This window comes from Zonotrichia albicollis, chromosome 9, assembly GCF_047830755.1.
Source record: "Zonotrichia albicollis isolate bZonAlb1 chromosome 9, bZonAlb1.hap1, whole genome shotgun sequence".
NCBI classification, from domain to species: domain Eukaryota; kingdom Metazoa; phylum Chordata; class Aves; order Passeriformes; family Passerellidae; genus Zonotrichia; species Zonotrichia albicollis.
Genome location: NC_133827.1, coordinates 32570730 through 32596260, shown reverse-complemented (window position 1 = coordinate 32596260; position 25531 = coordinate 32570730). Strand labels below are relative to the sequence as shown.

Below are 25531 nucleotides of genomic sequence, written 5' to 3'. Positions count from 1 at the left end.
TGCCTGCAGGGAGGAACCAGCACCCATGGATGTGTGGCCTGTCCCTGTGTGTTGGTAGGGATAAACCTGGGAGATGGCCACAGGTACCCTCAGCCTCTCCATAGAATATTTTTATATATATACATAATATATATATTAAAATTACATTTCTCTTTACAAAAACAATTCAACAAGGGGCCAGAGGATGGAGCCCATTGCCAAGGCCAGGGCACAAACATCCTGGAAAGGTTGTGGCACTAGGCAGGGTCCATTTTGGGGTGTCTCCACCCTCAAGTGGGGGCTCAGTCCAGAGTCCTGCAGCAGGTTGTATGGGTGGAGGCGGTGGGACTGGCCCCATGGCGAGATGCCTGCTCTGGATCCAACACAGCTCGCCCTGTCCCCGCTGTCACCACCTGTAAGGAGAAGACAGAACATGAACTCAGGGGGGGTGACAGTGCCAGTCTGCCCAGAGCAGTGTGGCACAGAGAACTGCCCCCCAAAAACATGGATGTCCCTACTTCTGGCGGGTGGCGCTGTAGGGACCGAGGAGGTGGGAGCTGGCCTGTGCCAGGTTCCAGTTGAACTTCTCCAGCACCTGCTGGCACTCACCACGGGACTTCAGCCCCAGGCAGAAGAGCTGCTCCACCTGCAAGGGGACAGGGCATGGCCAGAGGGGTGACAGGGGTGCCACCACTCTTGATGGAGCTGGGACAAGGGAACAGGGGTGTGCTGTACCTTCAGGTACTGGATAGCCCGTTGGACGTTCCAGCCATGGCTCTGAAGGGCTGCCTGGCATTCCTCGGTGGTCACACCATGCACCATGTCCTGCACCTGGGGGGGAGCTTGTGGTCACTGTCTGCTGCCACCCCTGGGCAGCAAGAAGCCTGTGACTGAAACAGGAGACCACTGGGGCTGCCCCCATCCCTGGTTCTGTCTTCAGGGAGTACTATCAGCCTGGAGCTGGGATCAGGCTCATCTCTGGGACCTTAAATCTCTCCTGGGTCTGGGTGGGCCACAATATCCCCAGCCTAGAGAGACCAAGGGGACCACAGCAGCAGCCACCTTCCTCCTCCCCAGGGCCTTCAATTCCCATTTTGGCATTGCAGTGACATTTATGTCCCCCTGAACATCTGGAGCTTTCTTGTAGCCAATCCCCTGGGGTTGAATCTGAGGCACAGGGTGGGCAAAGCTCTTGCCCATGTAAGCTCACTTCTCATGGATGCTGGGGGATGACACTTACCAACCGGATCTTGTCAGCAGGACGGCAAACATCCGGCCCATCGTACACAATCTTCTGGAGGCTGCAGGAGGCTTTCACCAGGCACTTGGGCCCAGGGTTGCTGTTGTTGGAGGAAAAGTTGCCCTTGCAGTCTGACAGTGGCTGCTGCACCATGGGACGGACAGTGGCTGTGGTGACCTGGCGGGACGCTGCCACCTCCTCAGGGCTTTTAGCCTCCTTGAAAAACTTCTCATACTTGTCCAGGTAGGCCGGGCGCTCAGGCAGCAGGTAGTAGTGAGTGCTGCTCACCTTCTGCCCATCCTTCACGATGGGCAGGATGCAGGGCCCCTTGGAGCAGTCCTTGCCCTGCGCCTGGATGACCTTGGGGGTGGCGTACTTAGGGTCGAGGGCGAAGCTCTGTGTGGTGGGCATGGGCTTCCCTGGTGAGGTGGAGAGGCAGGAGCAGAGGGCAGCACGCTGCTGGGGGGAGCCCACCTGCAGAGCCATGGGGCTGGGTGTCCGAGAGGTGGGCCGGGACAGCGGGTCCCGCGGGGGGATCTGGGGCGGCCGGTCCTCCTCGCCCCCCGAAGCTGGGGAGAGGTCCCCTGACCAGCGCCCAGGCTCATTGCGGCGAAGGGGCCGGGGCGGGATTGGGACGCGGGGAGGGATCTGGGGCTTGTCATCAGCTGGTGCAGCCGGTCCCAGAGGGACGTTGAGCCTCTTCATGCACTCCTGCTGCAGCTCCTCGAAGAGCTCGGTGGTCTGTGTCATGCTGGGCTGCTTGGTCTCCTTGGGGGGCAGGAAGAGGTTGTCCTCCAGTGCCGGTCCCCGCTCACCCTCATCCACAAAGCCATAGTTGGTCTTTCCCCGCCGGCTTGGGGGGCTGGTGATGGAACAGACCTCAATATCGTCCTCATCCTGTGCCACATCATCATAGGCAGGTGGTGGGGGCAAGGGCCGGGCATCCCAGTCCACCACCGGTGTGGGGTGCAGAGGCCGAGGCAGAGCCCGCGTGGGGCTCTGTGGTGGGGTCTTGTCCAGCAAAGAGAAGGCTTCCATGGCCAGCTCGGCTAATGACAGGGCTGTCAGCTCTCCCACTGGAGAGGGGCTACCCTGGGGAACTTCCTCCCCAAAGTCAATGAGAGTCACCTCGCTGCTTGCTGTCCCCTCGCTTGCCAGCCGTCTGGGTTGCCGCTCGCCCACCTTGGTGCCCGGGACTCGTGCTGATGGCTTGGCTGGTCGCAGACCCTTCCCTGTGCCAGGCTTCTTCAGGCAGAGCTTCCGGAGACCCCCTGGCAGACCCTCCTCCTCCTCACTAACTGGGTCGTAGCAAGGCTCTAGAAGGGGGCAAAGAGAGATGGTGAGGGTCCCAGAACCCATCCCTAGGGTGTGAGAAGGGGCATCCACATCTCCAAGCCCCCAAACCACCCCAAACCACCCTCTTTGCTCTCAAGCCATATTAGGGCACCTGCCCCAGACCACCCAGGTAAGAGAGAAAAGAAAGGGGGCATTAAGAAGGGAAAGCAGCACTCAAAGAAGCCCAACTTACTGGTGAGCAGGACGGTAGGCTGAGGTGGGCGCGGAGGAGGCTGCCCTGCAGAAGACAGAACCCAAGAGAAGGGGAAGTGTAGGGTGAACACAGAAGCGGCAGCCAGGGTGCTTGTTAATGGGGTGCATGCTTTGTTGTGTCCCCCTTCACTGGTGGGGCATGGGGAGGATGCTGGTGGGAAGCCCCCCCAAGGAAAAGCTGTAGGTTTAGGATTGGGGCATACGCACAGCATCTGTGTTCCCTCCCCGTGGCAGCTCTGCTGAGATCCCTCGTGCTGGGGAGCCCAGCTGTGGGAGGCCAGGAGGGGACAAGGGACTCGAACAAAGGGCAGCAGGGCAGAGTCCAGCCAGGCAGAGCCACCAGCTGCCCATGCTGCTGGCAGTGGTGTATGGCCAGGTGACAACACAGCCCATCACCCAAGCTCCCCCTGCTCTGCAAAAAGCAAGTGCCAGCAGAGAGACAGAAAGGAGAGGGTCCAGCCCATCACCCTGGCAGCAGGGTACAGGGATGGAGGCTTTGCGCAGCTGATGGGCAGGAGGAAGGAGAAAAGTACTCACTTTTAGCTCTCCCTGGAAGCTGTGTAGGTCTGGCAGCAGTTTGGTCCACACCTAAAATATCAGGAGGGTCCAAGGGATTTCCCAGGTACAGCCTGTGGGGACAGAGGAGAGTGCCTGGGAGTCAGCAGGGGCCATGTGGGACCCCTTGCTGACCAGGTTTGTGCCTTGGGACACCCCACAGCTCCTCTGCCACACAACCACACCTGGCGAGTACCTGTGAGTGCTGGGGCAACACACCCCAGAGGCTTCCAGTGCTACAGCACAGAGCCTGGTACCATCCCAGTGCCACCCCACCCATCTCCGGCTCCACGTGCATCCGTGGCTGCCTGCGCTGTGCCCAGGGGGCTGCAAGCAGGGCACTGCGTGCAGGGTACCTGTGCAGTGTGCGGTGCCCAGGACACCCCTGCAGCCCCGGGGCGATGCTGTGCCCCAGGCAGGATGCCCCGGTCCCGTGTGCCGGTGGGTGCTGGGAGGCCCGGGCGAGCCGTCGCAAGCCAGGGAGCCGGCGGGAGCCGGCGCAGCCCCAAGGCTTGGGCGTGTGCCGAGCTCGGTGCGTTCTCTCTCGCAGCCCGGGCAGCACGTACCTAGCGCCCGTGCCCACGCAGTGGGGCGCGGGGAGGCCTGCCGGGGCACGAGCCCGATCCGCGCGCACGGCGCCGCGGCTCAGCCCTCCCGGGGCCGCCAGGACAGCCCGTGACACGGGGTGCTGCCGAGGGTCAGGCTGGGACTGAGGGAACCGGCAGAGCTGTCCCAGGCCTGGAATAACAAGCAGCAGTCGGGATATCCCAGGGGATGGACTGAGCCTAGCAGAGGAGCTGGCCCTACACACCAGGAGCTCTCCAGTTTTTGAAATCCTATCCTGTCCCCCACCACAGTGACCTCCCACATCCCTCCAGCCCAGTGCTGGGAGAGACCCCCACATGCTCCTTGCCAAGGTGCTCCTGCTCACTGTCGCACAACCAGTTCCACCTGGCAGAGAGCACGTGGGACACCGGAGCACAAGCACTCAGCCCCCCCTTCCCCACATCACAGTCCAGCCAGGTGTCTTCTGATAGAGCAGGGGGGAGAAAAAAATCATTTCAGTGGATTTTTTTCATGTTTTGCTTTTCAAAAAGAATCATGCTGTTAGAAGCGTGGGGACAGGCTGCAAGCCACGCACATTTAGCAGCCCTGGGACACCCCAAAAGTGTTTTGGGATAATGTGGCCACCTCTGGGGTGGTGCTTACTGATGTCTCCCTGCCCCAGGACAGTCACAAAAGTCTTCCCCCCTAGGACAGCCACAAGCACAGCAGCCCCCCACGTCCCCTAAACCCATTAGTAGGAAGAGGCAAGGAAGTTAGTCCAGCTGCAAGGACCCTACCCAGAGGCACCATTCCCAACACAGCAGGGGCAGAAAGAGATGCTTCACGGGCAAAAGGGGGGCAGTAGCCAAGCCGCGTCTTGCTCCCAAGCCCAGTGGGCAGCGGGGAAGGGAGGGAGCAGGCAGAGGATGCAGAGAAGACAAAAAGTTTCTTACTCATCAATTTTATCGGGAAACCCCCAGCAGTGCTGCGGGTTGGTGTCTCCATGGCCTGTGTGGATGAAGCTGTTTTTAAGTGGCTGGCTGATGTCGTGGGCTGACAGCCCTGCCACCGAGGTCACCGTGTTTCGGGGAAATTGGCCCACTTTTAGGGTCCGTTTATTCTGACCCCGCCACCAGTAATTCTCGGCCCTAAGGAATAAAAAGGACCTCGTTACTGATGAGGGGATGGGAGGTTGACACGCGCCTGCCCCAGTGATGGGGAGGAGGGAAGATGACTTGTCCAAGTGCATGAAGGCATGAGGAGACACAAGGGGGAAGGGACTCTGGGTGCCCAGGATCCCAACCCTACACGGCACTACGCTTTGGCTCCCATCCCACGTGGACCCTGCACCACCAGGTGCAGGGAATGCAAGTAGTGGGGAACAAAGCTCCGTGCTTGCGTCCCAAAAGATATGCCCCTTCCTCCTCCTTGCTGCCTAAAGGTACACAGGAGCCTTGGGGCGATGCCTGCACCAAGCTCTTTGTCACCAATCCCTCTGTGCCCCACATACTAAAGGATAGCACATGGAACACGCTTGGCATCCGATGGGGGGCCCATATGGGGGACTGTGGGGTCCCATATAAGGGGCTATGGGGTCTTCCTTCCCCCCATATGGAGAGGAGAGCCCACAGCTCTCCATTCCTACTTTATCAATGAGCCTTGTGCAGGCTCATGCAGGCAGGGGGAGATGGGCAAAAGGCAGGCTTAGGCTGTCAGTCTTGCTGAAGCCATCTGAGTGGCCCAAGCCACCCTGGGGTACTGGTCCCCAGTGTGTCCCCAAGAAGTTGTCCAGGACACAGCCACTTCTGGGGAGAATGAGGTGGTCATCTAACCCAGAGGGACTGGTGGGGGGAACAGGGATGGGGCAGGGAAAGGCATCCCAAGTGGTGTACCCCACCCAGCACCATGCCAAATAAAATGTGGGGGTGCTCCGACCCTAAGCTACTCCCCTGCCTGTCAGGGCCCTCCATGCCCATGGGCAGGGTGTGTGCTGTGGGCAGGGGGCAGTGGCAGTGTGGGTGCCAGCCTGGTGAGGCTGGCACGGGCCTGACAGTTTCCTGGAGTCACCTGTGAGTCACCCTCGGCCACCAGCTCAGCCCTTTTCCTGTTTACCTTCCCGCTGCCGCCAGCCAGCCGCCTTACTCAGCGTGGGGACCCCTCAGCAGAGCTCCGGCAGAGCCCAGCCGGTACCGGGCATCCTCCCTCACCGCGGCAGGCTGGGGGAACCGGGGGTACAGCTCCCCTCCCTGGGAGCTCCCCTCCACCCGCCGTCCCTGCGCCCCTCGCTGCCACATCCCGACCAAAGGATGCTGCAGCCGGGCCATCCCTCCGCTCGCCCCGCTCCCACCGACCCCGAGCTCGGACCCCCGGCACAAACCCGCTCCGGTGCTGCCCTGGCTCCTCTCCCCGCGACAGCCCCCTCCCACGAGCGGCTGGGTCCCCGGGGGGCTTTCAGGGAGGTCCCTGCCCCTGCCCACACACACGTACGCACAGCCGGCGCCCGCCGAACGACAGGCAGGGGCTTGAAAAGGGGTGGGGGGTGTTTACGGTGCCCCGGGCGGCTTCGGCAGGGCCGGATGCAGCCCCCGGCAGGAGGCCGCCCCCTTTCCCCCCGCCACCTCTGCCCGAGCATCCCCATAAGCAGCGCGGTGGGGGTGCCTGCTGCCGGGGAAACTGAGGCACGGAGAGGGGGCTCCCCTCCGGGAGTACCGGCAGTCGCTGGGGCTTCTGCAAGCCCTCGGCTGCTGAACCCACCGCCTGTGCCCTGAGTCCGCACCCCCAAAACCTACCCACGGGGGTCACCAAGGACCGGCGTCCCTCGGGGAAACTGAGGCAAGGGAAGCTGCGCCCCGGCTGTACGCCACTCCCGGCAATTCCCGCCCGACGGGGAACCTCCGGCCCCTCTTCCCGCTCTACCCTTCCCTGCGCGGCTCACCTGGGGCTGGCGGCGGGGCGGGGGGCGCGGAGCCGCAGCCCGGCCGCGATGCGGCGGCAGGGACGATGTAGGCGCTCTGGCACGGCCGCACCGCCCTCCGCCGCTCCTTCCCTCCCTCCGCCGACGCTGCTTCCCCTCCCCTTCCCTCCCTTCAATTAAACCGCCAGACCCTGGGCAGGAGTCATCCCCGCGGCGGCGGACCGGGAGCAGCCGGTCCCTGCAGACACACAAACCAGGCCTGATTCACTCCGGGTTGTGACTAAAGCGCGGGGAGCCGGCCCGGGGCGGGGGACAGGGAGGGACGGGGACAGAGCCCTCCTCCTCCTCCCCTCGGGGTTGGGAGGCCGCCTCTAGTGCGGGCGCACAGAACTCCTCTGGGAGGTCCCCACTCTCGCCCAGCTGGAAGGTGACAGGCACATCCTGGCATGGGGATGCAGGGACAAAAGGGTCCCCTGCTCCAGTCCCAGGTTCCTGGGGCGGTGGAGGGGTGGCTGTGCCCTGCCATGGTCAGCAGGGACCAAGGAGCCCACAGCGGGTTCTACCAGCATCTACCAAGCCCCACGGTGCCTCTCCCAGCCCGATGACAGCAGCAGTGTCCGGGTGCTGGCAGCACGGTCCCCACTATCAGCAGGGAGGGGCCCTAGGGTGTGCAGTTTCCCTGGGCAAACCCACGGGCACCGTGGGCTGAGTCAGCAGGGGTGGTGTGGGCAGGACTGTGGGCAGGGCTGTGCCCCCCCCACCGGGGTGGCCCTACCATGCTGTGCTGCCTGGGGAACCACAAACATACCAGCTCTGCCCACCCGTGGGGTACACGGCCAGGGGTGCTAGGGACAGAGCCCATCCCTTCCCCTCCCTGCTTCCCACAGCTCTGCCAGTGCTCACAGTGTCCCCATTCCCTATCCCGATGCAGGCTGGCAGGCAGTGCATCCCCCTCTCCAACAGCTGCCACCCTCCCATGCAGTACCTGCCCTCAATGACCGTGATGATGTCGTTCATCTGGATGTGCAGCTTGTCTGGTTCCTCAAAGTCCTGCAGCGCTCTCATGTCGGTGGGCTGAGCCTGGGGGAGAAGTGGTGAGAACAGGGGATGCAGCCCCTCATGTCCAGCCTCTTCTGAGGCCAGGCCCAGCTCCAAGGAGGGCAGAGAGGCCCCAAAAATAGACCAGAGACAGCATCACCACTAGCCCCTCCTCAGGTGTCACATCCCTGGGGTGTGTGATGGCAAGGCAGAAACCAGGTGCTTCCTGCTGTGACCATGTCACCACCCTCCACCTCCCAGCCTGCAGGGCTGCCTGGCCTGAGCTCCCCATGTCACCTCCCACCTTGGCAATACTCTTAGCTCTATCCATGCTTGAACAGAGCTGGCAGCACAGGGTGTTGGGGCTCCAGTCCCCCTCCCTGCTCACCCACCTCCACCAAGAAGTCTCTCAAGGCCACAAAGGTGGGTCGGTCCTCGGGTTTGTGTGCCCAGCACTGCAACATGACGTTGTAGATGTCCTGGGGACAGTCCTCAGGCCGTGGCAGCCGCTCACCCTCCTTGTCTATCTTGTGCAGGATCTGTGGGACGGGGTGTGCTGTCAGGGTGTCCCAGATCCCCCTCAGCCACCAGCAGGGTGAGGTGAGGGGGCAGGTCCCTGCTGTACACCTACCTGGCTGCCATTGAGGCCAATCCAAGGCTCCTGGCCATAGGTGAACATCTCCCAGAGGGTCACTCCGAACATCCAGGTGTCACTGGCGTGGGAGAAGGTGCGTGTCTTCAGGCTCTCGGGAGCACACCTACAGGGGGAAGGACATGAGCATCAGAAGGCCATGTGTGCTGCCCCTCCAGGTCTCCCCCTCCCCAAGGCTCACCAGGCAAAGGGGACCTTGCGGTGCTCCTGCATCACGTAGTGATCGTCATTTTTGGGCAGTGCCCGCATCAGACCAAAGTCCCCGATCTTGACGAGCTCATTGGAGGCCAGCAGGATGTTGCGGGCAGCCAGGTCACGGTGGATGAAGCGCTTGGACTCCAGGTAGGCCATGCCCTTGGCCACCTGGATGGCATACTGGCACAGGGTGGAGATGAGGAAATGGCCCTGGTTCTTCCGCAGCCGGTCCAGCAGGGAGCCCAGTGGGGCCAGCTCTGTCACCTGGGCCATGGCATGAGGACAGCAAGCAGGTAAGTCCAAGGCCACCCTGGCTGGGCTGGTTTCCAGCCTTCTTATGCCCCACTGGGAATGCCAGCAGAGGGCTTGGGGTACAGACCCAGCCTGGCTTGGCTCATGCCATGATGTGGGACCTCCTCCCCATAAGGGTGTCATTGGGGTGGGCCCCATCACCCCCCACTCACCATCTTCATGGGGTGGGAGAGCACCACGCCATAGAGGCGGATGAGGTTCCTGTGGTCCAGGGAGTGCATGGCATTCACCTCCCGGATGAAGTCGTCCAGTGCCTCCGGCTGGCTCAGCACATCTGTCTTGAGGCACTTCACTGCCACATTCAGCTATGGCCAAAGCAGGGATGAGTTCCAAAGTATCTTCCCCTGTGCGTGGTCCCACTGCCTGGCTCCCCACCCCCCAGAGCAGCCCCTCACCGTCTTGCCAGCAGGTGTGCACCACTCGCCACGACGTACGACCCCAAAGGAGCCATCACCCAGCTTCTCAAAGATTGAGAGGTCCCGCTCCCGCACGAGGCAGGTGAGGGAGTGCTGGCCCCCAGCTTCGGGGGGTGGTGGTGTGGGAGGCTTGCGGAAGGTGCTCTGGGGCTGGGGCGGCAGCTCCGACTCCGGGCGCTTCCCACTGAACACCTGTGGGACATGGAGGAGGGTGAAACGTGGGCATGAAAACATCCCAAGCCCTTGGGTCTGTAAGTGAGAAGTTCTGGCACAACTCCTTGCCTCAGCTGTACACACTGGAACCTAGTGATGACCCACAACTGGACCCATAACCCAGAGAAGGCTGGTTGTGGGAGAGGGCTCTGTTCCTCCTGCTGCCACTGAGCTGTGATTCCCATGGAGGGAAGAGCTTGTTTCTCTTGCAGCAGTTCCCCAGCAGCCACAGCAAACCAGGCCGGTAGCCAGAGAGCCCTGGGCACTCCTTGGCCAGGCTGAGGCCACACAATGTGCCTGGGCACAAAGCCAAGGGAAACCTCCAGCTTGGGCTGAGCCTGGTGACACATCCCTGCAGCGATGTGGGCTTTGCAATGCGTGCTGGCTACCACCACTCAGAAGGGGTGGGCCCTCCTTCCATCTCCCTCAGCTGGGATGGATGATGTGCCCCATGAACAGGGTCCACCCCAGACTTGAGGCAGGGTGTGCGGGGGCTGGGCCCAGCATGTGTCTGGGGTGGGAGGTGGCATTTCTGCAATTTGTTCTTTAATAGAAGTAGCCTTCTATTAAAAGCCCATCCTCATCATGTCCCAGCACAGACAAATCACGCAGGGGAGAGGCCATGGCCCAGTGCCCAGCTGGCAAACTGGGCTCTGCCAAACTCTGCTTCTGGGTGCCAGGTGCCATAGGGTGCCAGCAGTACCAGCTTTGGATGGGATGGTATCAGGGCATATGTGAGCATCCCAAGGTCCCCTGTCACAGTGTGGCCCAGCCTGCAGGTACAAGGCTTTGCCCCCTCACTGTCCTGGGCACCACTGCTGCCCACAGAGCTCTCTGGAGCAAGGCTCTCTGGCTTGCTTGCTGCAAACAAGTTTCCTGACAAAGAGGCAAATAACACAAGAGGAATGAATTTTCCAAGTGCTGGGGTAGCAGGGCTATCCTTTGATGGAAAGTGACCCAGGAGCCTGAGGGGGATTGAGAGGCACACTGGCAGGGTCACAGGCAGTGCATGGATGGCAGCAGCTTCTGCCCATTTCCCTGTCAGCCTCCAGGGATGTGGGGGAGCCAGGCACCCTGAATGGGTACAGGGAGGGATCCAGATCTTCCTGTCTGCCTTAGTTTCTCTGCCACACCTGTCCCTCTCCCATCCCTACCTTGCTCATCCAGGATTTCCGCTTGCACATGGCTTTCCTCCGCTTCACTGCCTCCCACAGCCGCCGCTGGCCTGCAGGACACAGGGACACAGTGACTGTCACAGGCTAGTCGTGGTAGGGGTCCCCTCCAGCCCCACATGCTCCTGTGGGCTTCCCAGAAGATGCTGCACATGCAGCCAAGGGTAGGGGGAGAGGTTTGGCGGTGATGTACACACCGGGGCGTCCCATGCCAATCTTCTCCAGATCCTCATTTTTGACGTACTCGAAGTGGGAGAGGCGTGTGACGTTGAGCTCGTCTCGGATGCGCAGGAAGTACTGCTGCAGCTGCAGCTCGGTGAGCAGCTCCAGCAGCCAGTCTGTGCCCTCCTCCGCCTGCATGCTACAGCTCAGCCTCTGCTGGGACACAACATTGGGTTAAGGGCAGCCCTGCTCTGCTCCCCTCTGCCCTATCCCCACTGGGGAGTCACCCAGAGGAGCTCAGGACCAAGGCTGGGGTGCTGCTGTGAGGGATATGAGTGGAGTCATCTCCTGAGCCTGTCACCAGCTCTCTGGGGGAGGCCAACACAGGCACCTCAATCAGCAGGACCCCCAGAGATAGGAAGGACACCCCAGTCTGCCCTGTCCTGCCCATAGAAATACCAGCCCACCCCTCCATTCCAGCACAGGCTATCCCCTGGTCAGGAGTGCCAAGGACACAGGAGGAGGCAGAATCTCAGGACAGATGTGCCTGCCCAATTCCCTCTGCTCAGTTGGAAGGGCTGAGCAGGGCAGTGACAGCTGTCCCCAGCAGGGACAGCCACCATGGCCCCCTGGCATGCCGGCACACTTGGCTGAGCTGTCGTACAGATTCACAGTGGGTCTCCTCTGCTATGGGTGGTGGCACCTCACTGGGCAGACACAGGGAGGGGGCAGACAGGAACATCTGCCCTCTGGAGGGTCCTGTTGCTCCGGCGCTGAGGTACAGGACACCCCAGTGCTGCTGGCATCAGCCCCAAGCTGTGCCAGGACACAGAGAGGAAGGGCTGGAGCCCCATCCTCTCCTCCTAACTCCCCATCCCTCCCTGTTGTCCTGGCTCTTCCCCACTTTAACCACCACGGTTCTGCAACGAGATACGGCTCTGCCTCCTCCTTCTGAGAGCGGGAGGGAGGCTGGGACTCGCCATCGCAGCTCCACAGCACGGCAGCCCCCTCCATCCTCTCCTGTGCCCTGGGAGACGACATGGCCTCTGGCGTCTTCACCCGCTGTGCTCGGCTCCCTCGGCCGCGTCAGCGCAATTACAACCCTCGGCACCGGGCTAAAAATACGGCGGGCGCGGCGAGCAGCTGGGCACGGGGGCGCATGGGGGCATGCAGGGCCACACGGGGCCAAGGGAGCTGCGGCTGCCCTGCCCGCGGGGGACGGGGACACAGCCGGGTGTGTCCGGCACAGGGTTCGCACGGGGCGAGGGTCGGCACTTACTCGGTAAAGGCGGAAGCGGGTGAGGAAGGGGAAGGATCGGTGCAAAGCCTGGAAGCGTCGCATCCTGCCTGGCTCCAGCCCCTGGCACCGCTGATGTCCCTTCCCCGGAGCCGGCGTCCCACGGCGGAGCCCGCTCACTGCAGCCGGGGCACCCGCGGCCCCTTCATGTGCGCTACAGAGATGTCCCCTGGGCTCGACCGCCCCACAGACCCCCCCAGGAGCGGGCAGGGGGTTCGGGCTGTCCGTCGGCCGGACGCGGGCTGTGGCTCTGCCCCTCCTTCCATCCGGCTCCCGATCCTCTGGCCGGCCGGCCCTCCCCTTCCCCAACGCAACGGGGCCGGGGCGGGGGGTGGCGGCGGCAGGGCTGGGGTCACTCCCCTGGCTGGAGCCGCTTCCTGGGGACCCTTCGCTGGCAGCGGGGTTCGGTCCCGGCCGCCTGCCCGCAGCGCTGCCCAGGAGGGTTATTTTCAGCCGGGCTGGGACGCGCGCCCAAGGGGCTGGGCTCCCATCAATGTCCCGCTTTCTCCCTTGTTCGGCGGTTGCCGGCAGCTGGGAGCCCGGACCCCCGCTCCCATTGCCATGGAAACTCGCCCCGGCCTTGGGAAACGCTCCCAGGCCTCAGTTTCCCCCCTAGGAAGCAAGGAGGGAGGGAGACAGAAGAGACATCCGGCTCTCTGCTCCCCAACCGAGGCCACAGGCATGATGCCAGGGCGATGGGCACTGCGGGGGGAGTTTCTGGCTCGGCAAACATATCCTCTGCCCAGCTGCCAGCCCCCACGGGGCTCTGCCTTGGGGCGCCACCAGCACCCCGGGGCTCGCTCCCCATCCCTGGTGGGGCTGGCACCCAACCCCAGCAGCGCTGTCCGCCCCGGGCTCCCGAGGGAGAACAGCTGGCCACGCCGGCAGCCGCAGCGTGAGAGAGGAAGGACCCACAGCAACCTCTTGCCACAGCCCCTCGCCTGCCTGGTCCCCCAAACCGCGGCCATTGCTGTTCCACGGGGGCAACTGAGAGGGAATTAAGTGCATCCGCAGGAGGAGTCTCCACTGGGGCTTCCACTGCTGCTGGGATACCAGCTGGCACCCAGCAGCAGAAGCACCAGGCACAACAAGCCCATTGACTGGGGACAACTGGGCACAGTGCCCTCGGCACCAACCTCTGCCACGCGCCAGCTTCCCCCGTCCCAGCTCGGGGGACACCGGGGGTGGGGGGTGTCCTGCCTTGACAGAGCATCACCCTCATCACGCAGAAATGGCACCCACCGGGACTGGCACCGAGTGCACTGCCTCCTGCACCCCCAAATCCCAGGTGAGGCTGCCCAGTTCAGTGCTCACATCGGGAGTACAGGTTCCCAAAAGGGAAAGGGGAACCCAGCTTTGCCCACCATGCCAGAGGAAGTTCTGTGCCTCAACTTCCCCTTCTGCCATAGACCCACACGCACAGGGAGTGATCCTGCAATCTCCACTCTGAGCGGGGCAAGACATCCCGCCAGCAAACTCCCACCCTGAGCTGGAGAAGTCACAAATCCCCTAGCCCCGCCGCACAGGTGCTGCTCGGCCCTCGGTGCCCTGCACGCCCCTGCCACGCACACCCATCCCTGCAGCGCCAGGGATGCACCCACCCTACGTGCGCCCAGGCTCATGCACGGTGCAGGACCACACAGGAGCAATCCCCCCGCGTGCCTCCCGCCACCTGCACAACCGCAGCCGCCCCCCACGCACGTCCCCTCCGCGCAGCCCCGGCCGCCGCCCTGCCCGGCCGCACGTGCGCAAACACCGCGGCACCGCCGCCGGCACCGGCCCGCTCCCGCCTCCGCCCGCCGCGCACCTGGCGCCGCCGGCCCCCTGCGCGCCCACGGTGCCCACCCCCGATGTGGCGCGTTCGTCGCCTCCGTGCTCGCCTGGCAGCGCACACACCCGTGCGAGCTGGCACGTGGGGGGTCAGTCCTCCCGCATCACATCTATCCCTAATGACACCACAACACCTGTCCTACACCTCAAGCCCCCGCACCTACAGGTTCCCCACATCCATGCAACGCCTGACATCCCCCAGGGACGCTCCATTGCGGGGATGGCAGCCTGCAGGGCCACCGTCTGGTTGCAGCGCTGCAGCTGGGGGATGGCATCCTGTGCTGGGCACCGTGCTCCCCCCTCCACGAGCTGTGCCAGGCTTAGCTGAGCCTCACACCATTCCCCCATGCCTCAGTTTCCCCAGCAAGAAGCAGCAGGCAGCCCCCCTCTCGTGGGTCAGGATGCCAGCACAGCCGAGCAAGGGGGGGATGTCATGCTGCCCCGGATGCTGCGGGGGGTACAGCACATTGCAGAGGGGAGATGCCATGCAGAGACCTCCTGTCAGCTGCCAACCAATGCCCATCCTGGGGCCATCAAGCTCAGCCAGGTGCCCCCGCTGCTCCCCTCTACCGATTCCCCCCACTGACCCGCCGGCACGGCATGCCCGGGGCGGTGTCCTGCCGGGAGGGCGGCGTGGGGCGCCTGCTGCCCAGCCGCAGGGCCCGCTGCCCGGTGCTGTCCGAGAAGCTGTGGGGCAGGGGCCCGTGCACTTCCTCCTCCTCCTCGGCGCTGCTCAAGCGCTGGTAGTCGCATCTCTCGCCCATTGCTGAGGCGGCGGCTGCGGCGCAGCGGCGAGTGGGGGGCTCTGCGGAGACGCCCGCGTCTGCTTGGGGGCGGCGAGGGCTGGAGCCGGGTTTGGGATCACATGGCAGAAAGTTGCTGCAGTTCCGGAAAACAGCGAGAGGGTGAAGGTGACCGCGACAGCAATGGTGGGGGTTGGGGAGGTGGAGGATGGATGGAGGGATGCAGACGGAAAGGGAAAAGGGAGACAGCCCCTGGAGCGCTTGCCCTCAGCCCAATCCCAGCCTGACACCACTGTGCTCCTCCCGGCGCAGCAGCCCAACCGCCCACCTTCTGTCCCTGCTCCGGCTCCTGAGTGCAGAGGTGGTGGCATCGCCGCCCGCGCCGCGCTCGCAGCCCCCTTCTCCCCGCACCCCGGCACGGTGCACCAGGCAGGCAGGCGGAGGAGGATGAGGGGGGACCATCGTCAAGCAGCCGGGGCTCTAGAGCAGGCAGGATGGGTAGGGAAGCACCTGCAGAGGGACGGGGGGGCTCTGGCGCCGGCAGTATCCCCAGCATCCCGCCCGCTTCCCTGCGCAGGCAGAGGGGGATGGGATGCACCGGGAAGATGGCTGCTCCGCAGCGACCAGCAGCGCTGGCGCAAGCACGGCAGGGCTGGCACGGCAGCCAGGCCCCGGGGGTGCCGCTGGGATGGGGGTCCGAAGGCCACGCCAGGATCGATCCTCTCCCCCCACCTCCTCGGAGGGGGCTGGGGGTCTCCTGGACCTCTGCCAGGCGCTGCCGCAGCTGGCACAACCACCCTGGATGTGGGGAACCCCCACACCTGCACATGGGGACCGGCCTGTACCCGAACCCCCACACCTGCACATGGGGACCAGCCTGTACGCGAACCCCCACACCTGCACATGGGGACCGGCCTGTACCCCAGCGCTGCCCAGCCACAGTCCCCCCCCCACAGCTCCGGACCAGAGCCACAAGCAAGTTGAAATCGGGGGGTGGGGGGGTGTGGGCCTGCAGCCCCCTCAAAGTCCCTTGTGACCTGCCTGTCCCTTGGGGCACAGCAGAGGCCCCAGGGACCAGTCTGCCCCTCATGCCAATGCCACAGGGAATGATGCCCCATGGATCTGACCCCCAGGATCCATCATTGTTCCCCCATAGAGCCCTGACAACCCGGCGCAGCCAAAGCAGTGACACCAGGCTGTCACCGTGCCAAGGCAGGGACAAGAGCGTGTCCTACCCCCCTTCCCCTCTCTCCGCTCCGGAGAAACAAACACCCGCAACCCCGGGGGGATCTGCCCTGGCTGAGGGGCCGGGCGGGAGCAGCCCCTTGGCGGCTCCTCCTGCCATACCACGGAGGTGAGCTCAGCCGCCGAGCCGAGGCGGGCCGGGCCTGCGGCGTGGGAGCAGCGAGCCGCCCCCGCGCACGGCCCGCCGGCGTCACCGCGCTGGCACGCCGCGGCACGGTGACTGATGCACGTGCTATGCCACCTTCCCTCCCGGGACAGCCGCCCTGTGCCACCCCAAAACCCTCACCAGCCTGCTCCGGGAGCGCGATGCTGTGCGGGATGAGCAGAGACAGCCCCTGTCCCCACAGCCTTGGGCATGGATTTGGGTCACACCCCCTCCACTCGTCGGCGTCCTGGCTTGCCCAGGCTTAACTGACACCAAAATGATTAGGTACCGTACAAGGGGACAAATGGCATTGTGCCCTGCCAGCCTTGACTCACCTCCCTGTAATTCCCACCCTCAGGGGGGTCGCACCACAATGATAACCACTGGATAGGCAGCACTGTCTTCTACCCTCCAGGGTGTGACAGCAATACTGAACACAAGGTGTCCCTCCCCTCTGTGGGGACACTGGCGTTCCTCAGCCCTATGGGACACCACTCTTGGCCCCACATCCCTGGGACCAGTACCACAGCCTCCCCTACGCCCACTACCCCATACTGAGGGTCCCAGAAAGTGGTGGGTCCCCAAAACAAGCTCCCAGAGGGGAACAGGTTCCCCCACTCACCTCCATCACATCACCCCGCTCACTGTCACAGCCCGCCTGCCACCTTCCTGCCGCCTTCCTGGCAGCTGTGTCGCCTGGAAGTGATCTCACTGACTGCGGCGGCAGCAGGGCAGCCGCACCGTCACCCCGGGCTGGCTTGTTCAGCCCTGGCAGGGCCCCGAGGGCGGCCCCAAATTGTGGTGACACACTCCCCAGCCCGGCTGCCACGGCGCAGGTGTGCACACACACACACACACATCTCCACGCGTACAAACACAGCCCGCTCCCACCACAGGCTAGGCTGCCGCCGGCATCCTGCCCACCTGAGGGATGCTGCTGCCACCCAGCTCCCCGGGGACCGCCCCCAGCCCCTCACCGCACCGTGCCACCCCACGTACCCCCATATCAGCGGGTGCTTTACCTCCCTCGGTGCAGGCACCTGATGCTGCTTGGTTGGCTGGATGGAGCAAGCAGGAGGTCTCGGGGGGCCAGCACGGAGGGCTGGTGACCCCTGTGGCAGGGGGGGTCGGGGAGGCCGAGGTGCCAGGTTCCTCCTCGCTGCCATCTCTGGGCTCCCAGAGCCTGGCCCCATGGCCTGACCCTGTCCCCCAGCACGGAGCATCCCCTGTTTGCTCTGAGCCCCTGCCTGCAGCAGTGGATGTGTGGGAAGGAAAGACACAGGCACGTGGGGGGGCCCCCCAGCCCGGCACAGCCCCAATCCCCTCCCTAAGCCTCTTTCCTCTGCTAAATCCGCTCTGCAGGTCGAGCTGGGGCGGGCTTAGCTTCCCTTGCACCTCCCAGCTCGCCGGCATGGGCAGCAATTGCTGACCCCATAAATGATCGTCACCTCAGCCCCAGCTCTCCCACCAAGGCAGGGTCACAGTGCAGTGTTTTGGGGGACAAACAACAAAGCAAGAGTCCCTGGCACCCTCATTGCTGGGGAGATGAAGAGGCAGCAGGCTTGGCACCACTGAGCCCTGGTGTCACTCACTGCAGGGACACTGTCACCCTGCCCTGATGCAAGGCTGGTTGGTGCCTGCCAGCCCCCCCCCACTGATCTCACCTGGGCCACAGGACAGCACAGGGGGATCCCTTAGCAGTGCCAGCCGGTGTCACAGAGAACTGGGCAGTGTGAGAGGCGGCAAAACGTCAGGGCTCAGGTGACACCGGTCACAGGGTACCCCTGGGGCAAAGTGGGAGAATTCAGAATGGGCATCCCTGCCTGGCACCCCCATCAGTTCACCTCAGACACTCCAGACTTCCTGGAAGTTAAGGTATGGGGAGTGTTTCTGCATCCAGAAGAGTCATGCCCCGCTCTGCCAAGGCAGCAGGAAGAGCCTTTGCGGACCTGCGCCCCAGGAGAGCTTTGCCCCAGTCCTGCCAGGGAAGGGGGGCACCAGGATGCACCCTGAGCCCTGGTGCAACCTGCTCCTCCACCCGGGGGTGCTGCCAGCATACCCCCATCTCCACCCCAGCACAGGATGTGTCCTTGGGCCAGGCTGCAGCTGGCACAAAACAAGTTTGTCAGGTCTCAGGCCAGACTGGCACAAAGCCACATCCACACTGCAGCATCTTCCCTTCGGGCTGAGAGCAGGCGAGCTGGGACCCCTAGAGCTCGAAGAGGGGAATGAAGGCTCAGTCCCTGCAGTTCCCCAGCACCAGAGCAGCACAGCATCCTAGCCAGAGCATTCAGTATTTGCCAGTCATTAGCACTAACTGACAGCACCCTAATTAGCCAGGCTGCAGTGGGAGCAGTGGCCCTCCGGCAGGGCTGCTCAGCAAAGGGATGGAACAAGACTTTCTCCTAAATCTTCCTATCCTGGCACGGTCTGTGTATGAAGCAGAGCCTCCTCCTGTCCCCCAAAACCCATACCAGTGGGCAGTGCCCCCTAGGATGCTTTGCCCCTGACAGCTATCATCCCTCATGGACACAACTGAAGTTCAAAACCCAGGCGGCTCCATGGGCAGGATGGGACTTCTCAGGGGGAAACTGAGGCATGGTGTAAAGTCTAGCCTGCAGTTGGTTAGGACAGGGCTCGGCTACAAACTCACAGTAGTTCATGGTCTTGTAGGGGCTGCTCCTCTGCTTATGAGGAGCCCCCTTTGCCCCGGGGAGGCTGAGTCACAGTGGGACAGCAGGCTGGCAGCTGCCTGAGGAGGAGGAGGGCATTGCTAGCCCCCCAGCCATACCCACCACACTCCACCCTGCTCTAACAAATACCAGGCTGAGGAGGCTCCGGTAGCTCCAGGGGCTGGTAACAGGTTGCACAGCTCCCACCCTGCACCCCCAGGCCTCGGCGCGCCCGGCGGGGGATGCGGAAGCTGCTTCAACCCCCCACTCCCTGCGGCATCTGCGGGCTCAGGGCTGGCAGTGGGAGCAGGGCTGCAGCTGAGCATGGGCGTGCAGCACCCAGGGTCTGTCCTGGGCGCTCTCCCTAAAGAGGTGCCTGGTAGCACAGACCTGCTCAAAGACACTTCACGAGGCAGGTCCTGTTTTTAGGAGACTTTTGCAAAGCCCATAGCCCAGACATTTTGTTGAAAGCTTTTCCCTGAGCCAGCTCAATGAACGGCTGAGTAAGAGGGGAGAATGCACAACCTCCAGAGCCCACAGTGCCTGGCAGAGGGACACCCTTTGCAAGATGTTGAGCCGGTGCCAGAGCCCAGCAGCACCGGGCCGCCCCGGTGTACCCGCTGCACCCAGCGGCCCCAGGGAGCTGAGGGTGTGGGGAAGTGCCAGCGCCAGGCTCTGCCCCAGCCTGTCCTGCCCAGACAGCCCAGCCCCAGCACTGCTGCCAGAGACACTGTCCCTGCCCGGGCTCCTCTGGCCACTCCAAACCTCCTTCCCAGCTGCTGCTCAGAGTGGGCAAGGGGTCTAATCATGCTGTGAGAAGCTGAGCAGGATTTGCGCAGCATGGTGGGATCCTTGTCTGGACTGTCAGCACCACCTTACCAAGTTTAACTTAAAACTTTTATTTACAAAAGCAAAACAACAAAGACCAAAGTACCAAGCACTCCTGAACTGTTCAGAGAAAAATTGCCACAACACGGCTGGACACAGCCACAATGCTGTATGCTGGGCCAGAGGTCAGAGGCTCCCGGCACCTCACTGCTGCCCGGGGTTTCGGCCGCAGTACAACAGCCCGAGGCGCGGGGCTGGCCCCGGAGGACAAGGATCCTCTGTTCAGTGCCACAGCTCCCACGAGCCCAGGGAAAAGGAAGAGCAAAGCTGCCTTTTCTCCAGGAAAAAAAAAAAAAACCTTCCCCCAGCTTCCGCTGTGGTTTAGGAGAGTTCAAGGGCACCAGGCACCCACTCACAGCAGACCCTGCTGCCTGCTCTGCCCTGGCAGCTGGAGCAGGAGGTCGGGCCTGCTGCCGGCCGGGACTGAGCAGTCCCGCAGTGCTTGGGCACGAGGGGAGCACCGCAGCTCGCAGTGCTGCGGGGCACGGTGCCAACACACCGGCACACTCAGCCGTCAACCGGGCAGCAGCACAGTGCCAAGCCCTGAAGACCCCTGCCCCTCGCGGCACCCCAACCACGGGGTCGCGCCTCGTTCCTTACCTGTGCGCTCACTGCCACTGCCACCGCATCCTGCGCCGAGTCTGCAGCGTCACCGGAGGGCGAGGACGGGCACGGCGGCACTCCAGACAGCCGGCATGCCAGGCGAGACGAGCCCGCACACCTGCCGGGGCGGGGTGCGACGATCGACGCCGGGGACGTCCGGGACGCGGCTGGGATCAGCCCCGGGGCAGCGGGCACCGGGCACGGGCTGCGGCCTCACACCCGGGCGGACCTCCTGCGGCTCAGGCGGTGTGCCGGGGTCCGGGTGCCGGGGTTGCCGCCGGGGTGCTCCTGCTCCCCCGGGTACAGCTCGCCCTCCTCCTGCACTCCGCCCCGAGCCTCTCCCTCCTCCTGCCGGCCCCGCCGCACCCACCAGCGGGCGCGGGCCGGGGGGCTCGCCGTGTCCCGTCGCCCCCCGCCGCGCTCCTGCTGCGCCCGCCGGGCCAGGCCCTGCTCCTGCCGGACCTTGGGGCCGTGCTCCTGCACGCCCCGCACCGCGCCCCGCGCCCGCCGCGCCCCGGGGCTGCCGCCCGCCGCCGCCTCCTCCGCGCCCCGTGCCCGCCGCCGCGCCCGCGCCGCCCCCCGCTCCCGGGGCCGCCGCGGCTCCGCGCCCGGCTTGGGGCTGCCGAGGGCGGGGACGGGCCCGGGCCGCTCGCCCCACTCCTGCAGGCTCGTCCGCTCGCCCAGCGGCACCCAGTGCCACCGGCCCGGCCCCCCGCCGCCCCTCGGCTCCCCGCCGCCGGCCACCAGCTCCTGGCCGCGGGGCAGCGCCCCCAGCCCCGCCTCCTGCACGCCGCGAGTGAAGCCGCCCTGCTCCTGCACCCCTGGGGCCACCCCGCCGCCCTCCGGCACCGCCGGGCTCAACCCGCCGCCCTCCGGCACCCCCGGCGCCCCGCTCGCCCCCTGCCCCCGGATGGTGCACGCGGTGCGGGCCCCACCCCGGCCCCGCACGCTGGGGAAGCCCCCCCGCGCCGCGCCCCTGGAGCTCCGGCTCCGCCACCCCTTCCTCCCCTCCTGCCCCCCCGCCTCCTCCTGCCGCCGCCGCCGGGAGCCCGGACGGCCCCCGACCCGCCCCCGGCCCTGCTCTTAAAGGCGCCGCCCCGCCGCTTTACGTAACGGCGGGGGTGAGGACAGACAGACGGACAGATGAATGGATGGGCACGGGGATGGACGCGCGGACAGGCAGACTCACCGCGGGGCAGCGCCAGGCCCCGGGACCGATCCGCTGCACCGGGGCCGCGGGCTGCCCTGCGCTGCCAAAATCCCTGGTCCCAGGTGAGTTGGAAGGGGCTGCTCCCCGTTCCCTCTGCCCCGGCGGGGCTGGCGCTGCCCGGCCGCTGCAGGGCTCCCGCAGCCCCGGCCCGGCCTCTCCGGACACTTTGCAGAGTTAGCGCAGGGAGAGAGCTCTGCCAGGCGCAGGCAGGAGCTGCGGGAAACGACGTCCTTCCAACAAGTAAATCATCCCCGGGGGAAGAGGAGGGACCAGAGCTACGCCGGGACAGCCCATAAAGCGCGAGCTGGGATCCTGGAGAAGCTGCCGCTCACCCAAATAGTGGGACTTCTAGAGATGCGGTGCTTGTAAAGCAGAAGGTGAGACTCGCATGAGGGATGGGGGAAGACAGCAGAGAGAAACTGAACTTATTTAAATGCAGAGCCCCAAACCCATGCAGTCTCACCTGAGCAGGCCTCTGGGGCTGAGGAGGCTGCTCCTGCCCTCCAAGAGCTACCCTGGGCTCTAAGCAGTATCCACACTTGCATATCTACCTTGGCACACAGGACCTCCAGGAGGATGAGGGGGCAGGAACAAGGCAGAAGGAAGTGCTGGCTTTCTAGGACACAGCCACCCACAGGCTCCTCCAGACACCTTCTCAACAGCAAGGCCATGGCCAGGGGAAACCTGACATTTCATCCTCCTCCCATCATTCACAGCACAGGCTTTTCAGAGTCTATGCTGTGATGGAGAGGCAGGAGGTAGGACATAAAAGGAGGGGGAAGGTCTGGGGGTTTGCATACAGTTGTGCTCCTGCACCTCATTGCAGTTGTCTGTGACAAGGCAGGACTCAACTGAGCAGCACTGTGAAGTTCAGATTTGCTACTGCACATCAACCAAGTGATACTGGAGCTGCTGCACAGCAGCCCTGATGGAACAGGACAACAGCCTCCCTGCAGCTGCCCAAGCTCACCCATGGCCACAATGCCACAACAGCATCATGGCTTTGCAAGAAGTCACAAGAGAAGGTGAGTGTTCAAGCTTCAACATCTTTATTAAAGCAGACAGCAGGTAATCCAGAACCCCACAAGAGAAACTGAGTGTTCAAACTTCAAAAACACTTTATTCAAGCAAACAGCAGGTAAATCCAGAAACAGTTTAGCACCCCACAGCAGTCAGATGCCAGCAGTGAGCAAGGCATCCCAACATCCCAGTAGTCACAGCTGTGCTGCCTAGCCAGGAGACAAGCTTTGTCTTTTGTCTCTCTCTGCTGGCTATAAAGCACAAGATTAAGTTTGCAATCAAGATGCAGGCAAACACCACAGTGAGGACTCCCAGACAGCAGCTCTTAGATGCCATCCAGAAAAACGTCACTAGAAACTAGAATGTCAGAGAAAACATTAACACAGACACGGCCGTAGGAAGTTAGAGAGTTAAGAGAAGTTAAGGAAGAACAACAAGTTGCACAAGCCTGGGCATCAGGTTTCTAGAGACCGATGAAAATCCAGCCCTCCAAGCTGGTGAGCACTGAGCTCAGTAACTAGGCTGGGGGCCAGTCCCTGCCCTTTCCTTGTAGAGCTCCAGCTGAACATGTTCCTTCCCTCAAGGACTACTGCTGGGCCTCAGGTCACTCACTCAGGTTAGGTTTACATGCCAGATTGAACTGCAGAGTTTAGGTTAAAACTAAGCTGTGGGTTAGATTTAAATGCCAAATCAAACTGCAAAGAACAACCAACAGCCCCTGGGAACAGGCAGTGCAGTTTAGCAGATGTGTTAGCAGGTGTCACACATCAGCAGTGCTCAGCTTCAGGTCACATAGCAGAGTGGCACCATTAGAGAGCTGACACTGATTTTCCTCCCTCCATTCAACACCCAAGGGGGCAAGACTGGAATTTCCAGCCAGAACTGGAGAGTGAGCAGCCCATGCCCACACACCAGCACCCTCCCAGTGCCACAGCAGGCCAGCCTCTCTAAGTGCTACATGTACCCATCCAGAGCAGTGACCAGAGCCCTCCAGACAGCTATGAGCCCCAAGCCCTGCATTCACCTTTAATTCCTCAGGTCTTTGTAACTAATTTGAAGGAAATTTACAACACCACAGAGCACACAGTCTAACTTGACTAGTTTCCACTAAACACTCAAGCACCACTCTTGTGACTGAAGGCAGGAAGCCAATTCAAGACAGCACAGCTATTTGAAACGGTTCAGCCTATGGAGGAGGAAGTGTCTAAGGATGTACATAACAGACTGAAGATTGTATCTGCATCACCACAGGAGAGTGAAAAAATAGGACTGCAGGAAATTAATCCATGTTAGATACTAACCATCAAGCTTCGCAGATGACATTGCGTGATAAGCATAGAACAATTATGGGAAACACTGTCCCCGATAATTAAGTACACCCATAGTGCAACATATGGAGGTCACTGCCTCCGATATAACACTGTGGTAGGCAAAAACTACCTTGTTCTTTACACATTATGGGAGACACTGCCCCCGATAATGTCAGTTAGGTTTCATGATACATAAGGTACTGGAAGTTTGCAGGAAGCTGCCTTTTGAAAATCGTGCCAATGCCTAATCTGACGTACAGGGAGTTTCTGTGTGTTGCCACAGGTGGAACTAGGGCTACACAGCAAGGCCCTCTGCTGGGACTAGGGCTAGGAAGGAAGCTGTGCTCCCTGTGAGAGCACATGGCATCCAGAAAGGGGAGCAGGGAGAAGTCTGAAGCCCACAGAGGGGCACAGACCCTGCAAGGAAGACAAATTTCTGGTATTGGAATTTCGACCCAGATTATCAGCATTTCAAGGATTACTTTGGAGCGCAACCTGGATACTCACTACCAGGTTTGCACCTTCAAGTTTCTTCCAGAGGGGTGTTTTCGCCACAGAAAGCTTAATTGCTAGTTTTCCAAAACTTTTTGAGGGTCTTGTTTTGATTATTTTAAATGCAAAGTTCCAGTATCATGTTTGATTGTAATAGCAGATGCTGCTTTATTCAAAAACGACAGTATAACTGTCATAATTATGGAAGGCACTGCTTCCGATAATTATCTTCTATAAAAAAACCACACCATTTATAGTGAACACTGTCACTGATAAATAAATAAAGAAATAAATATCTCAGTGCCAAACAAGAGCCAGCCTGCAAAATGACATCAGTCAAACAGAGTTTGGCCAGCAAGGGACTCGATTTCACACAAGGCCCCTGAAGCAGCAAGGTCTGAAGTGCCAGTCTAAAGACATTTCTGCTGCAGGACTTGCTGAGGTGCCAGCCAAGGATATCAAGGGGACATTGAAAAATCTTTGGGTCATTTTCCCTGGGTATTGATACCTGCCTTGGCAGAAGCAAGCCTGCAAGATGTCACTGGGACCTTGCTGTTGAGTAAAGGCAGGCAGGCACTTCAGAGCTTGCTGATAATCCAGCACTTGCGGGCAATTACTACTACATTGTTTAATTTTTGAACTGCAGCTCCCTGCTAGAGAAGGGACCCTTGTTAACAAATGTTCAGAGGAATCCATTCCCTGTTTTGTCACTAGGTTTAGGTGGCCAACAATTACAAGCCTGAATAGATGAGGTACCTCCCCACTCAAGGTACCAGTTCAGGAAACACCTGAGTTCTTAGTTTTTAAGTACACTGGAGCAGCTGTACATGACCAGTTTGGACTGAGGTTAGGTGGGAGCCTGGTGAGAGACTTCATGGTAATCTTACTACTGCTTTAAAACTGCCTCCTGTGAATTTGTCAAGGTGAGATTTAAATTTTATGCTCAACTTTGGTCAAAAATGTTTTGCTGCCAGAACATGGCATTACTCCAGGAAAGTAATGCCATGTTAGGGAGTGGGTTTCACTTAGGTTTCAGGGGGTTTGGTTAGGTTTTACGATATATAAGGTACTGGAAATCTGCAAGAAGCTGCCATTTAAAAATCATGCCAATGCCTAATCTGAGGTACAGGGAGT

The 25531-nt window shown here is 62.0% G+C and overlaps 2 protein-coding genes across 11 annotated transcripts; one reads left to right on the top strand and one right to left on the bottom strand.

Annotated features, from left to right (window-relative positions):
- Positions 1 to 84: 84 nt before the first annotated feature.
- TNK2 (tyrosine kinase non receptor 2) lies at positions 85 to 20496 on the bottom strand. 10 transcript variants are annotated; one of them, XM_074547241.1, is made up of 17 exons: positions 15323 to 15463; positions 14657 to 14948; positions 10978 to 11155; positions 10763 to 10833; positions 9375 to 9587; positions 9132 to 9284; positions 8654 to 8931; positions 8452 to 8578; positions 8213 to 8359; positions 7768 to 7862; positions 4822 to 5016; positions 3305 to 3396; positions 2748 to 2792; positions 1220 to 2535; positions 715 to 810; positions 498 to 625; positions 85 to 392 (listed from the first exon to the last, which is right to left on the bottom strand). In XM_074547241.1, exons 2-17 carry the CDS (start codon positions 14831 to 14833, stop codon positions 386 to 388), a joined length of 3318 nt encoding a protein of 1105 aa, XP_074403342.1. In that variant the 5' UTR covers positions 14834 to 14948; positions 15323 to 15463; the 3' UTR covers positions 85 to 385. The 10 variants fall into 10 exon arrangements, with proteins under 10 accessions (XP_074403342.1, XP_074403349.1, XP_074403348.1 ...); XM_074547248.1 differs by lacking the exons at positions 14657 to 14948; positions 15323 to 15463 and adding an exon at positions 20363 to 20496 and having other exon boundaries at positions 10978 to 11158; XM_074547247.1 differs by lacking the exons at positions 14657 to 14948; positions 15323 to 15463 and adding an exon at positions 20363 to 20496.
- Positions 15501 to 25344, top strand: LOC113459002 (uncharacterized). The gene is made up of 3 exons (XM_074546690.1): positions 15501 to 15616; positions 20312 to 21952; positions 22139 to 25344. The coding sequence occupies exons 1-2, from the start codon at positions 15501 to 15503 to the stop codon at positions 21450 to 21452; spliced, it is 1257 nt and encodes a 418-aa protein (XP_074402791.1). The 3' UTR covers positions 21453 to 21952; positions 22139 to 25344.
- The last annotated feature ends 187 nt before the right edge of the window (positions 25345 to 25531 follow it).

Bases quoted from the DNA above. Each gene is read 5' to 3' on its own strand.
- LOC113459002 (XM_074546690.1), top strand. From the start codon at position 15,501: ATGGGGGTCCGAAGGCCACGCCAGGATCGATCCTCTCCCCCCACCTCC. The intron at 15,617-20,311 runs GTGGGGAACCCC...CAAGCCCTGAAG, and splicing joins CTGGCACAACCACCCTGGAT to ACCCCTGCCCCTCGCGGCAC.
- TNK2 (XM_074547249.1), bottom strand. From the start codon at position 15,274: ATGGTCCCCCCTCATCCTCCTCCGCCTGCCTGCCTGGTGCACCGTGCC. The intron at 11,156-14,656 runs GTCAGTGGGGGG...GTGTCCCAGCAG, and splicing joins CGGGCATGCCGTGCCGGCGG to AGGCTGAGCTGTAGCATGCA. The intron at 9,588-10,762 runs GTAGGGATGGGA...CATGTCCCACAG, and splicing joins GGAAATCCTGGATGAGCAAG to GTGTTCAGTGGGAAGCGCCC.